Source organism: Schistosoma haematobium, chromosome ZW (assembly GCF_000699445.3).
Source record: "Schistosoma haematobium chromosome ZW, whole genome shotgun sequence".
Classification (NCBI taxonomy): domain Eukaryota; kingdom Metazoa; phylum Platyhelminthes; class Trematoda; order Strigeidida; family Schistosomatidae; genus Schistosoma; species Schistosoma haematobium.
Window position 1 is genome coordinate 50,848,616 of NC_067195.1, and position 15,948 is coordinate 50,864,563.

General features: G+C 38.2%; 1 protein-coding gene across 1 annotated transcript; it reads right to left on the reverse strand.

Annotated features, from left to right (window-relative positions):
* Positions 1-1,816: 1,816 nt before the first annotated feature.
* PPP1R2 (Protein phosphatase inhibitor 2) lies at positions 1,817-13,951 on the reverse strand. The gene is made up of 2 exons (XM_051211675.1): positions 13,559-13,951; positions 1,817-4,979 (listed from the first exon to the last, which is right to left on the reverse strand). The coding sequence occupies exons 1-2, from the start codon at positions 13,835-13,837 to the stop codon at positions 4,689-4,691; spliced, it is 570 nt and encodes a 189-aa protein (XP_051071761.1). The 5' UTR covers positions 13,838-13,951; the 3' UTR covers positions 1,817-4,688.
* Positions 13,952-15,948: the final 1,997 nt, after the last annotated feature.

Here is a 15,948-nt window from a genome sequence, read left to right on the forward strand (position 1 = left end):
TATTTCATTTACTCTTTATATGAGTTTTTGTTTTTAGCATTTAAGTCACAATGTTGTTTTGTATTTCAATATAACTCTTAAGATTAAGTTTACTCTTATAATCTAAATATTTCAAGCAATTGCCGTTCAATATAAACATTCAGTCATATATTTCACTTAACTATTGATTAGTACAAATAAATAGGTTAATTTTCTAGTCGATACCATATGTAGTTAAAACAAATGAAATATATAACAGCAATGATAACTTAAATAAATGCTATTAGTATCAGAAGGGGTTTTGTGGATATTAGCCCCCAAATACCCTGGTACGGCTGAGAGTGGGGAGAGTCCGCTCTCCCTCTCGAAATGATCTCACATGGCCACGCGTATATAGCCTCTGCCAGAGAAGTCCTACTCATTCAGATAGAAGTCCTACTCATTGCCTTCTCGTGGCGGGGGTTTGTTTACGAAAATGAGAAGACGAAAAGCGAATATCCGGCGCTTTAACCGGGTTGGTGGACATAGAGAGTCCACATAGGGGAGTTAGAAAACCGTGATTCCAAGCCAATGGTGTACATGAGCTCCAGTATCCTGAAGAAACAAATGGCGTATGAACCAATTGTTGGTCACCGGCTTCCATGGGACTGTATCTCCTTACGATGCTCCACTGCCTTGTGGATCAGACCTTCAGGTCGAAGGCTCCGGGTGTGGCCCCATAAGAAAACCACCTGCTTCGGTTTGGGCACCCGGGCAGTATCACAGCCCTCACACATGTCGAATGAGATTTGTGTGGTGCATATGTATTTGGTGCCCCCTTGTACCAATATCTATGTGTTAAAATAAATAATAAATAAATTTGTGGATATTATAGTAATTTTTAATAGTTGAGATCATGAGTTAATTGAAGCTAGACCACCATGGAAAACCTGGAAGCACTGAACGACCGTTTCGTCCCATTGTGATACTCCTCAACAGAGAGCATCAACAATCCCGCCTCGCGAGATTTAAACCTAGGATCTATCGTTCCTAGCAATCACTGTAATTACATAACAATGAATATGTTTAAGAAGAAATGAATAAAAATCTTTTAAAATCTGAACTGATAATGAAGAAAAACAAGATAAATCCAAGGAATACAGTGGTCTTGAGTGCTGTTGGACAAGACAATTAATTATTCACTGGACGAATATTAGGAAAAAGATAAAGCAATGAACTGAAATATCCGTACATTAAGCTAATATTTTACAACTTCAACTACAGTAAACAATGCTAATTCTTTTTTTAAACTACAGATAGTAGCTGAATTTCATAATGGAAACTTTATTTGATAACGCCCCCAGTATAATTAAAAATACATTTAAGTTAGTCGATCATATATATATAGGTTGCAATGATTAAAATCAATGAACTGCGTAATTTTCACCAAACACAAAGTATAGTAAAAATATATTGAAAATCCATAAAGTGATATAACGAAAATGTGTTGAAAGTCAACCTTACATTTACCTTAAATCGATATAAATTTCCTTCCTCATAAGTTGTACATGCGGATGGAACAACCCCTACACGAACACAAGTCAAAAATAACTTACAGATTAGTCATACCACTTTTTAACACAAAGGTAAGGCTTGAATTTATAGACTGCCAAATCTTCCGCTATGTATAAGTTTTGTATTCAGCTTCCCTTAAAACCAGTTTTTCTGACTTGAATATTTTTGTAAAACGTTTGTGGCATCGATAGGTGAATAAAATTGGCTAGGTATTTAACAACAGAGATATTTAAATAAAGCACGAAGAACAAGATTTACATAATAATATGAATTTGTTTTATTTCAAGGCGTCTCATCAACTGTAAACAGTCTAAATTTACATCAGTAAAATTATTACGCCAAGTTTTATATTACCGTAATCAAGAAAGTTTAGTTCGAAATAACAAGAGAAACGACACATTTGACATAACAGTTTTTATATGCTTTAGATGAAATCGTAAGAAGAGAAGGGGATAAAGTGATAAGAGATAACAAACAGACAGTAAAAATAAATTGTTAACAAATGAGCAATAATCAAGGCACCTAGTTGACATGATATTCAAGTTATTATCATTACTAAACGTTAGGGGCATTTTTTAAATCTTAATTTCTAAGATTGATAGATTTTCATTCACTTCTAGATAATCATGGTGGATATTGTTCGTACATGTGATGGGAAAAAGCACACTTTGTCATGCCAATGAAACATGTTTCTCGAAACCAAGTAATTAGTAGTAGGTGATTTTGCTTTGATAAGTGTAAAACCAGGCCTCAACTCAATAGTTAGTAGATATCATGTTTGCCAATTCTATAGAATTCCCGAAGTCATCTACATATAGCATCTTGGGTATAGAATGCTTAGAGACACTGAGCTACAACAAAATAGTTGTGAAGCATTTTCTAGTTCCGAAACGTTCATCAGTTTGTCAATTTATGCCGACAATTATATCAAAAATTTAGTATTATATAGAGCAATTAGAATTTTGTCGCAGAATTCATGAGAAATGATCTCTCTCTCTTTTCTTTTTCTTATTCAAAGGAGAATTTTACAAAATTTTTGTAAGGGAATGAATAAAAGGCTAATTAATAGCTGAATAGTGCAGAACTTATAGTGGTGGAAAGGGGATTTAATGTTTAAAACATCCAGCTTTTGATCATTAGTTCTCAGGTTCAAGCAAAAACTCATCAATATTGATGGATGGAACTGAACAGTATTACTAGTCCCCACACAACTGAAGTATGTCTTTAAGTCTAATAGTTAAACATGCAGGTAGTTAAATAGGTTAACAGTAATAATATTCATTTGTTAAAGGAATAAATGTAATTATTCCGAAAATACAATTCATATAGTTCTCCGTTTACTATCTCATATTACAGACTTGGTATAAATTTTCTCTTAAACTGGATGGTTTTAAAGATCATATTACCTACTAACGTCCTGAAGATTATGCTACATAGTTACATGCATATAGTTGGTTTTCTTCATCTTCAATGTGTCATATTTCACTGGAACTATCAAAGAAACAAAAACATTCTGGTTATCTGAAAATTATAGTTACAATCGATGATAATGTAAAAGTTTTTTCCCAGTGAAAACATAAGTCATTAATTGTATATTACATGACTGACATACAATTTATTGTTGAGACCAATGAAGACAATTTTAAAATTTGACTAATGTTTAATCATAAATGCCAATAGTGATATTTATCAGTGATACACAGTGTACCAATAACACAATGTGTTTTTATATATTCAATCTCCTTGCAGACTATTTAGAATATAAAACTGTACGACTGATAATTCTTAGAAAATATAATAAAATACACAAATGATACTGCATTGGCAAAATTGATTATGAGGACATATATATCACACTCCTTGTCAACCTAAAACACTAATTTTGGGGATGGGTATCCTCGTTTCTACTAATAATAATCTTTAAACGACTATTTCCTTGAAATATTGATACCTATCATTTGAATTAGTGTTCTAGGTTTACATGAAATCTGATAGATATCTAAATGATTAACACTGGTAATACACAAAATGTCATTTGTTTATCACTTATTTTTGAAAATCAATATTACTGCCAGTTTTTATCCCTCTTTGTTTGTTCAGTGTATTATTCTCATTATTGTGTAGTGTTTTAATACAGTCAAACTATTATAAGAAAATTAGTTAAACATTTGTCGGATATGGTAATACTTTTGATTTAACACAACATATTGTGAACTTCCGATAAAACATATTCATAGAAAGTCCGAGGAAGGAAATGATGTAAGATTCTATAAATTAACTAACTGACAGCATTTAGATGGGGTATTCATTTGTGATTTTCATCAGAGATACCTATATACCGCGCACCTTACAGCAATGCAAACATTGCAGTTGCATTATGTTGCTTTAAATGTTTCAACTAATAAAATATATTACTTCGTGTATTTATTTATCGGAATTTGCACAAACCTCAAAATATATCCTGAAATTAATATCTTAAAATTCAAGTAGAAACATTAGTGAATTTTTTCATCGTCCTCTGGAGAAACGACTGTTATATGACGATCCATCGACTAAATATGCATCATACAACGAAAACTCCAAAAGAGCAAAACTGGACCAATATATTTGTGGATAAAGAAATTTATCACCTAATATACAATATTGCATTAGTTAAAGGTTAAGTGGGTATATATATCCACAAAACATTTATAGATTTGAATACAGACATATATTCTACAGTAATGCAAGGCTAAGTTGTTCAGGTAAACTGGAAACCATTCTGCCTTAGAGAAGTCGAACGATTGTCCATTCTTTTCTGAAGTATAAATTCCAAACATTACCAAACAAAACATTCATACTATGAAAAAGTCCTGTGAGATTAGTAGAATTCGTATTATATTGGTTTATTTTACAATGTGGGAATGGTCTGTGACTCTGCAATAAAGGAATTATGGACATTTTCGAATTTATCAGTCAAATTGCGTGGCGGTAGCTTAGAATATATAAGTTCTAAGACAGCGTATGAATGCTGTAGAATAAAAGAAAGTTAAATTGTATCATGGATTGTGATCATAACATAAAATGGCCAAATCTGAGAGAACTGGATAGAAGTAAACGAATATTTGTACATATAAATAGAGAGAAATTCGAAAATCTTTAATATCTTGAATCTCTCATAGGTGAGATCTTGGAAGATTCTGATTTCTCAAAATACTAGAGATAGGCTGCTCTGTGTTTCGACTTAAACGGGAAATTTCAGCATTTAACCGTGCATTAATCATCGCCTGCTCAACATTATGTTCAACTTCATCTTCCTTTTCAATATTTTCCCCTTCTTCATCATCATTTTGTAAACTTTCTTTAGCTAGCTTTACAGCCAAAAATTCGTTGTAATGTTGCTTCCGTTTTTCACGAAATTTTCTCTGATGTTCATCTTCCTCCTGGTCAACTTTTGTGGCACTTGGCTAAGATCAAAAAAATTAAATTAACAATAAGTATTACGTAGATTGAGATTTTCATGTCATTAAAACAATTTCATTCAATTAATTTAAACAGAACAGTGTAATACAACAAAGACACATTCTGATTTATATGGTTTCGGACATTCCGTAGTTATCAATTTTTCAAGCTCGTTCATCTATCTCTTCACAGCTTCACTCAATTTGTCTTGGTGCGTATTTGTACCGATATACAAATGCTGACACGAGCACCAACCTCAAAGTTTTGTAGTTAGATTTAGAGCTACTTATCAGAGCACAAATATCATGCGATAAGCATACTGAAGGTTTATTTGACTAGGTCTCATAAGAATAGGAATATTCATCTGCAGCAAGAAACTAAAGTGCATCTAATTCTTAATAGACAGATCATGGAAATCACTTTTTGTAAATAAATAACAAGCAAGTAAAAGCCATCACATTATGCACCTTGATAACATTAAAAAACCAATTGTTGATATAGTGAATCATTTTTCAAGATATTCAAGAGGCACTTCATGTAGTAGGTTGATTGTCTTAAAATAAATCTTAGAGGGTAGTAACACAATGTTGTAAGTAGTCAACTTGCAGCTAGCATTTTCAGGAAGCGTGCTGCTTAACATACCGTATAAACGAAGGTTTAGGCTTGGTCGCTGAGACCCATTAGTACATATTAACTAACTTGTTTATCAAGTGTGAGTTCATGCGCTAAGCTTTCAAACAAACTGTGTGACTAGTGATATTAACCGATTACTAAAAGTAAGGTGGAACGCGGTTTAATCATACGACTTACTGCTTGAAAGTCGAGTGCATTAACTACAAAGTCACGGCTACATAAGGTGTCTTGATTATTATCCGGCCTAGGGTGGTGTGAGAACGTCCTATTTCTATATTAAATTGCACTTTTTCTCTTCCTTATTAATAATAACCATTTTATGTTTACTTGACCACTAGTCTCCATAAATGCCTTGACAAGTATATGAGTGGCTAAATTGTTCAAAACGTATAGCGCAAATACATTATAAATTTCGGATCAACTTCGTCTACTCATTCATTTATTAAAAAAGTCTTCCGATTGGTTAGATAGAGATGAATGCTGAGAATTATTCACAAGAAATAATCAGTCTAGCTTAACAGTTGGGATGAGGCAGACCATTTACGCATACACATGTCATGTAAATACCACTTAAAAGGAGACATATCTTCTGTTCATATAGACTGTATCAAGAATATTTGTGCGATACAGTTTCACTGATGGAAAAAGGACAAGTCATTCGTAACATACTTCACTTATTGCCGACCGACATAATGCTTTCGTGTTCAACACAAGTATGTTAAATCCGTACAACTGTATACTGATTTTAGAATAAAAAATTTGACTGAGGGTTTGACTAACTAATATATTACTTTAATCCAAACTTGTCCTCGGTTGTGTGTCAGTCAGTCAGTAACAACGTAGGACTTCGTACGTACGTACATCAGTTCGAGTTGCCACACCACATTAGCACAGAGGTGCAGTTGTCGATTCAAATCCCATAGTGGTAGAGGTGGTAAAAGTATAGGCAGTAATCGGAAACATTAGGGTTTGAAGATGTTATTCAAGGAGTATAATACAGTGAAATAAATTTAGAAAGAAAACAAGGGACATGAAGAATTTAGAAGATTAGAATTTGGGAGAACACAAAGAATGGATGCACCTGCACCATTGCAAACGATTTTGAACCATGTCATTCAAGGTCTCTAACCATCGGTTGCTATCATCTCGCGGTCCCCAACCAGGTAGTCTACACCTACCAACATGGCTCAGTCTACTTGTCAGTGACTTCATAAACTTGTGCCATGTTTTGGTCTGGCCTCCCCTAGCTTTCTTCCAACCTGCTCCTACACCATAAAACATCGCACGTCGAGGCAGTCGGTGGTTGGGCATACGTAACACGTGTACCAGCCATCCCCACTGATGAAGTTTCACTACGTCATCAATTGATTTGCCATCCTTACCTAGTACCCGTTTCCTAACAACTGTGTTACTTACTCGATGGTCCCAGGATATACGAGCAATGTTTCGAAGACACCTATGATCGAATACTAGTAACCTACGGATATCCTCTACTCTTACCGGCCATGTTTCACTGCCATAAAGTAGGACGGAACGAACTGCTGCGCAGTAAACACGTCCCTTTGGTTGGTAGACGGATACCTCGCCTACGTCATAAATGACGCAAGTTGGCAAAAGCTAGTCGAGCCTTCTGTATCCGTGCTGAGATTTCGTCACAAACCAGACCATAAGGGCTGATGAGACTTCCCAGATAAGTGAAGCGATCGACACGCTCAAATACTTCACTCCCTATCATTAGTTCGGGTGTCGATGCAACCCAATCCTGAAGCAACATTTTGCATTTCGAAAGGGAGAATCGCATCTCGAACATGCTTGCATTGTTTCTTATAGTGGTCAGCGCCTTCACCAAATAGAACTGTCATCGGCATATTCTAGGTCAATAAGTGAATCTCCCGATAGAAGTTCAACCCCTGTAAATTTAAATGAGGAAAGTGTTATCTCTAAAAGTACGTCAATGACAAAGTTGAACAAGAATGGAGAGAGTGGACAGCCCTGACGAACACCACTTGAGGTAATCAATTCTGATGACAGTTCGCCATAATTATTATTATTATTTGGACACATGAATATTGGTACAAGAGAGCGCCAATATATATGCGCCACACAAAACAATGAAAATTCGAGAGGAATACAAAGAAAGAAAAAAAGCTAAGGAGCGCGACAAAAAAAAGAGAGAACAATAACGAAGAGATTGGTGTAAGGTAATGTGCTAGTAATCAGGGAACGCAAAGGTACAATCGGAAGAAATCTTTCAGGTAAGGGAGACACAACCACTTTTTATGAAGAAAGTAAAAGAAGGTTACAGCAGGATCGCCACTGGCTTCTATTCTGAGCCATATCTGATAACGTCTCTAGCCACTGTGTAGCACCATCTCTCAGACCCCAACCAGGGAGTCGTGAAGGACCAACACAAGCCAGTCCTTTGCAGCTTTCTTTCATGCCACGACACCATGTCATGCACTGACCACCTCTCCGCTTCTTCCAACCAGTCCCAGAGTCGGCAAATAATGCACGACGTGGAATTCTCTGGGACGACATTCGGAGAACATGTCCAAGCCACCGAAGTCGGTGTTTCAAGATGGTAACACCAATTGAATTATCATCTCTGTGCCCGAACACACGATGCCGAGCCTCTGCATTAACGACATGGTGTTGCCACTGAATGTCAGCAATCCTTCGGAGACAGCGATGATCGAACACAGAGAGTCGTCTAACGTCCTCAACTCGGAGAGGCCAGGTTTCACAAGCATAGAGCAAAACTGCTCTCACCGACGCGTTGTAGATCCGACCTTTTACAGCCAGACTAACATCACGAAGGCGCCAAAGATGGCCCAGATTGGCATAAGCCGCTCTGGCTTTCACTATACGTGCATTGATATCATCACTCACACCCCCACCAGCACTTATGCAGCTACCCAGATACACGAACTTCTCGACTACGTCTATCTGCTCATCATCCAGGGTGAGTACAGGATTGGAATCCTGCCAGTCTTGTAGGAGTACTTTGCACTTCGAAGGTGCAAAGCACATACCATACCTAAGCTCTCACTCTACCAGTTTTGTTCGAGTAGAGAGCCTTTATAATGTTAATGTACTTCTTTGGTACTCCTTTCAGTGACAAACACTGCCATAGAACCTCACGATCAACAGAGTCAAATGCCGCCTTAAGGTCGAGAAATACTACCATTGTAGGGCTTCTGAATGTGTGTCTGTGTTCTAGAACCTGACGTAGTGTGAATATCTGGTCTATAAAACCACGTCCAGGTCGAAAACCAGCCTGATTTTCTCTAGTCTGCTCTTCACGAGCTTTAGTTAGGCGTCGAAGTATTATTGAAGCTAATATTTTAGACACTATATTAGTCAAACTGATTCCTCTGTGATTGTCACAAGAGGACTTTTGTCCTTTCTTATAGACTGGCACAATCAGTGATTGAGACCAGTCAGATGGGATTACGTCCAGTTCCCAGATTCTACCTAAGACCTCAGTTAATCTCACTGCTAATACTAGACCACCATCCTTGAAAATCTCAGGAGTGAACCTGTCAGGGCCTGCTGCTCTCCCTCGCTCCAGATTTCCTGTCTTTTTCAACTTCGTGAAGAGACGGAGGACCTACATTTACTTGCCATTCAGGTTGACTGGAGATCGTGGGAAACCGAAGTGTGGCTGAAGGCCAGTTGAACTGATCCCTAAAGTGTTCTGCCGATCGATCCAATCTCCTGGATTGAGAATGAATAATATGTCCATCATTCTCTGAGATTGTTTCGCTAACGGTCGGGTTCCTAATACCGGTTTCCTTAACAAGTCTGAACAATTGTTTGCTATTACCTATTCCCGCTGCCTTTTCCATCTCTTTTGCTTTCGCTACCCACCACTGTTTGCGATCATTGCGTAGGCTTCTTGTCAGCTTGCGCTTAAGCTGACTCCTCTCTTCATTATGTTCAGTGCCAGGTGGAATGAGTTTCCGAGCATCTATCAGTGCGATATATGCTGCTGAGATCCAGTGTTTCTCTCTAACCTCGTGGTTTACCGTACTAGCAGATATCACTGCTGTTTCCACAGCTTTTCGGATATCATTCCATGCTGCTTCGGGGTGGGCATCACATACATGGCTACCTAACTGTTTCTCTAGTTGTTCCTGAAAGATACTCTTAGCTTGACTATCATTAAGCAGGGCCCCAAGAGGTTTCCTTGCAGCGTCTTTCCTACGTCCAGTAAGACGCAGACAAATACGCGCTCGCACTAGAACATGATCTGAATCTAAGCATGTGCTCCAGAATGAGCGACAGTCTTCTATCGAGCCCCTCCATCGGTGGCTGATAGCGATGCGATCTATTTGGGTCCAACGTTGGGACGAATTAGGGGATTGCCATGTTAAAAGATATTTTTGCTTATGCTTAAGGTTAGTATTTGCAAGAAAGAGGCGGTTATCTGAGCATAGCTGCAACAGACGGTCGTCATTATCTGTTCTTTGAGCCACGACGCTATAAGACCCACCCAGGTGTCTTTCCCTTTCGCTTAGTTTACCTACTTGAGCATTAAAGTCACCAGCCACTAATACTACATCAGAGCGTCTAGCTTTTCGGAGAAGGTCGGAAAGCTTTCTGTAAAACTCATCTTTTACATCATCTGAGCTGCAGTCAGTAGGAGAATAGGTAGAGACGAGTGTCCCTATCTTTCCGAGTCCTTACTGTTCCGATTAGACGGTTGTGTGATTAATTCTAATACCTTATATGTATACCATTTTAATTTACCAATCTTTGTTTGCTTATCCACCCATATATTTGTTAATCATCCAACTAGAACTTCAATTTAATCGTCTTCATTACTGCTGTAAATGTCAGTTAATCCAATTAGTTAAGTATATACTCCTATTCGCAATCTTATTTAATCCATTAATCCTCGGTCAGCGAGTTAAAAACGACAAACATAACCAGCCAATCGGCTACAACGTGGAACCAGGCACATATATGCATTGGTCCAAGTTGCCACACCTCATTAGCACAGCAAGACAAACAACGGACTCATAGTAGTTAATTCAATGGTGGTAACATATAAAAGGAAGATTGTATATGAGGATATAGTACAGGAAGAAGAAATTAGTTCGTAGAAAGAAAGACATGAAGCGATTTTAATCTCATAGTTTAAGGAAAGACAGAGAGTGTATACACCTACACCACTGTGATCGATTCTGAGCCATGTCAACCACAGTCTCCAACCATTGGTTATGATAGTCACACGGACCCCAACCAAGTAGTCTACATCTACCAACTAGAAGTTAGTGACTTCAAGCACTGATGCCACGTTTTGGTTAGACAAACATAACGGTTGCCTACAATGCAAAATGTGAGTTGTGAAGAGGCTTTTGATCCAAGTCAAGTGACGGTGTAGACCTGCACTGAGCTGTTGAGAATGTTGATCCATAGCGTGATGATTAAAGTAGGATTAGGTTAGGAAAAAGAATGGCAAAAGATATTCCACAAGTGCATGAGTCCACTAACCGCTAACCTAAGTTGTGTACAGTGACGCATACTTGGCGACTACGATCCTCGAGAAGAGGCATAACAAAAAGCCATGGTTTGGAATTGTCGAAATCGAAAAAAATCATCCGTTTTCTCTTACTTATCTGTTCTTTTTGACTGTTTTTTTCGTCTTTCTATTTCGCTTAGCTTCTAACTTTTTCAAAATTGGATTTGATTCGTTACTAAGATCCTTCTTCACGTATCTAAACTGACACAGCATAACAAGGACTAAGCGATCTATATATTTTGAAACAATAACTAGTAAAACAATGATAAGTCGTTGCTTCAAATAGCCTAGTGGTTTACAAGTGGATGATCTTAAAAGCTTTAAAAACAAAGTGATAGCTGCCGACAAAGCTAAGGATTACCTGAAAGTTTTTCGGACTAGTGTAGTAAACATAAACTTAGCTGGCAACAACAGAATCATTACTTTGAAAATAAATTGGCATTAGGTACACTCCTATGTAGGCAGCCAGAAATCTGAAATGATTGGATATAACAAATGTTACCTAGGTTCTTTCTCAACCTGCGAAGCTTGCTTCAACAATGTTCATCCTAATTTGATAGGACCATTGCCAAATTCGAATAGATATGCTTACATCTTGACGTGTGTGGACCGTAACACACGATGGCCAGAAGCAGTACCAATCAAGGACAACACGGCTGATATGGTGGTCTACACCGCCAAATGATGAGTGGTTTACTTCGGTTGCCCTTCAACCATCACCACAGACCGTGGACGCCAGTTCCAATCTGGACTTTCTGTTGTCTCACTACACTACTAGGAATTACACGATTCCAAACGGCCGCCTACCACTCACAAGCCAACGGGTTGGTAAAACGATTTCATCGACAGTTGAGGGCCTCGCTTTCAACTGACAGTGTCAAAATGGATTGGAGCTTTTCCACTAGTATTACTCAGTATTCACAATGCAGTGAAAGTTAACATTGGGTAAATTGCAGCACAACTCGTTTACAGAACGACACCGTTTTAAAAGAATTTTTGGGTCCCCCTTCTTCCTTAATGAATGTAGGTCTAAAGTCATACACGAGCAGGCTTACAAACGCTATGCATTTAATTAAACCCGTTTCCACACAACCGCAATCAATTGTTTTCGTCCGACGTGTCTTATAACAAAGTACACACGTTTTAGCCTGTCACAACTTACTACGATGATCTCTCAAAATGACGTACGAAGGGCCTTTCAAAGTCCATCGCAAACCTAAGTACTATATCATCGATAAGAACAGAACTAACGATGTCAGCACTGACCGTCATAATGCTGCTTATCTAAATGGAGACTAATTACTTTGAGTCTCCTGTACAATCAAACGATGCGAGCCTCAAAATTACGACACCACCCCCGATAAACAACAACCACGACGAAACTTCGCTGGTATCCGAAAACCGGCCGAAAGAGTTCTGGAGAGAATAAGATATTCAAAACACTCAAACGACTACTGTACGTAGGACACTGCATAACGTTTTATTTTATCTCGTTTCTTGCGCCCCACAATAAATCTTAGGTTTTTTTTCCGTATTTTTGCATCAAAAAGATCGTTCGCTTTTAATATGTTTATATGTGTATTTATTTTCTCTCTGAGAAAACCAAAAAACAACTTTTTGCACAGAAATTTCTCACGCTATAGCATGATATATGTACGCATATATACTAGGTTATTTCGCACCTTCTGCTTCCTTCGCAAGTGCGAGTGTATTTTGACATGCGCTCAAACTTTAACTTGTTCTCTTTTCCAGGGAGGTTGGAAAAGATGAAAAACTAACGAATACGATTAATCGAAATTTGGTATTGTTATATTGTACCTTATGGTCCCACATATTGGAGAAAGACGACCAGATGTTGCTGGACATAGAAAGCTATCAGAAGAGTTCTTTACCGACGACAAGCTCGTTGGGTTAAAACTTCCGGTTGATCACGTCCTGGGGTCATCATTACACCACTAAGGCGAGTGAACTACAATGGCAAATAAATGCCCAAGACAAATTGTCACAATATGTGATAAAAGCGGCAATGAATCCCAAAACCAAAGAGTATACTGTTATCATTTTTGATAGTTTATAAAAAACTAATTAAGGGAAGTGAACTGTGTGAAAAAGAACCTGAACGATGAATTACCTTCTGAAAATAAGCAAACACTAAAAATGCGGCCACGCTACAAGAACATACTATTTGGTATACGCATGAAGAGTGTAGTTTCCCAGGAAATATGGAGAAAAGAAAACACGTAGCTGAAGAGTCCCACAAATACTGGGTAGTGAGTTAATAAGTTCTGGATTTCAAATAAGGTTAATAAAGTAAGGCATTTCAAAAATGAACTACATCAGAGTAGTGATACAGATATTGCTTTTACATAACCTAATCAGGCATAAAATACCCCGAAATAATAGGGAAATAAGTGTGGAACTTACTAACTGCTGATCGGGGTCCTTTGAAGCCGCAGAAAGCCTGGCAGCTAAATCTTCTGCAGTAAATAAGGGTCCAGAAGTGACGGCAGAACCATCCTCAGGATCAAAAACGTAAGGTGTTTTCGGTTCTTCAATTTTCATATGACCATACGTCTTATCTGCGGGATGATAAGTAGCTAGAATATTTGATTCATCCCACTGGAAGCTCTTCTGAGGTACCTGATCACTAGACTTTTTCAATATACTTTTAGAAACCTTCCTTTCTTCTGTAGCCTTGGACATCGTGAAAGTAGCGCACTGTTTCAAATGGTTTCAGGTTCTAGACGGAATAGCAACTTACGCTCAATGGCTTCCGTATCTAGTAGCAATGGAGTACCGATGCCTGCATGTAGTTACCTAGGCATATTTAACAATAGAAAAGAAAACGGTGTTTAATTATAGCGAGATGCCGTCCCTAGTCCTTAAGAATATGTCAAGTTTTCTCCTAAAGAACTCATTGGAAGTCGCTTGGGCTCGCTAAGCCAGCTGTTGACCACTCCCAAGGAGTCGAAGGTATACCTACAATCCGTTCTGCTATGTTGTGCCTCCAGTGGTAAAGGTCCATTTGTTGAGGGAGCTTCTCATAAGACTTAACTGTGAGTCCCTGAACTGATTTCGTGACTCACCGCTGAATGCGTTTCAGTGTGTCCTTATCCTTTCGGAGTGAGGGAAGAAACACGAATAAAGCGGTTGAAGATTAGGTGGGAAGTCCGTTATCCCAACTGGCCGAAAATGCTATTCAGTGTTACCAGTGAAAGGTTTGCCCGAAAATCATTTTTGTCGCATTTAGCGTAAGATTTCATAGGGTGCCAACACTCCCAGATCGTTTTCGCTTTGGGATACCTCTAGGTGGATGTTACCCAAGTTAAAGTCGTGGTCTACAACATGTCTCAGGTGGGCTACTTTACACTTTTGAATGTTAAAGATAAGTTTGTTGTTATCCATCCACTGTTGAAGTCGAGTCAAATCCTCCTGAAGTGCCAGTTTATCCTCTTGGTTGCAAACTTTTTTCCAGAGCTCCTCATCATCAACGAAAAGTAATGAATCTGACGACACATTCTTTGGAAGACTGTTTGTGTAAACTAAGAAAAAAGAGGTCTTTTTACTGAACCCTGGGGGACCCCAGTAGAACATTCTGTAGCCTGAGAAAAAATGAAGTTAACACTGACTTTAAAAAGTCAGTTAATTAGATATCAAGTAAGACAATCAACTAATGGTAATTTAATACGTAATCGTTTGAGTCTACTGATGACAGATATACGATTGACCTTGTCAAACGCTTTTCAGAAGTCAAGATATATAACGTCAACCTTCCCATTGCGATCGAGGATGGTTGTCCATCTGTCCACCGTGTTCATTAAGTTGGTTTTACAAGAGTGACTTTCTGAAACCGCACTGTTGGGTTGAAAAGAAGCTTACGAATAGTAAGTATTCACGTAGACTGTAGCATTTCAGAGTATTGAGAGAAGTGCTACTAGCCTGTAGCTTATATGTTCGTTGCGTCGACCTCCTTTGAAAATTGGTGTAATGTAAGCCAGCTTCAAGTTTTCTGGTATCGTGTCATGAATTTGCGAACGTGAGAACATCACGCTAAGCGGTGTCGCCATGTCTGAAGCTACTTACCTCAGTATAGCAGAATGAAAAACGTACGGGCCAGGAGGTGTCCTTGTTTAGGTGTTGCAGTTTCTAATACTTCCGAGAGTCCTGTGGAGTTGTATGTAAGGCTCCCATCAATATAGTTAGTACATAGGGGTCAAGGTGTCTCAAAATACTGTTCCACCAGAAGGTCGACGGAGTCACTGTCGTTGTTGGTTGGGCATTCAGAACTTAGAAACTGTTAAACTCCGATTTTGGCTTGTCGAATAGAAGCTGCGTGATAGAATAAGCTTTTCGGATCAAAGCTAAATTTGTCGACTGGCTTTATCTGATACTGGAGCCTGTCTTCTATTCTTGCATTTGTGCATTGTTACCTTGTTTGTTTGGATTGCCTGTATGAGCTTTTTCTACCAGTTAGTCCGTATTCCGCCACGCAGTACTGTAGAATTGTGGTCTACTTCGTTATTAGTACTGCTCTAATAATATACTTAATTATAAAATTGTAGATTCGTCGTGTTTCAACTGCTTGATTTATAAAATCCTATGTGGAAGTCACATCATTGTCTACACTGACTCATCGTATCATAACAATTACCAATATATGATGGAGAACACATTCTGGTTGGAGATACGACAACAATATTCAGCATGAGTGACAAGAAGTTGGACAGAGCGACCATGTCTGCTAGGTTGTGCCATACCATACGATCAATTCGAATTGATTAAATTCATTTTTCCTGCCTTCTCCATCGTCGGGT

Coding starts and splice junctions, on each gene's coding strand:
- PPP1R2 (XM_051211675.1), bottom strand. CDS start 13,837: ATGTCCAAGGCTACAGAAGAAAGGAAGGTTTCTAAAAGTATATTGAAA. Junction 4,980..13,558: donor AGGACCCCGATCAGCAGTTA/GTAAGTTCCACA, acceptor TTTTGATCTTAG/CCAAGTGCCACAAAAGTTGA.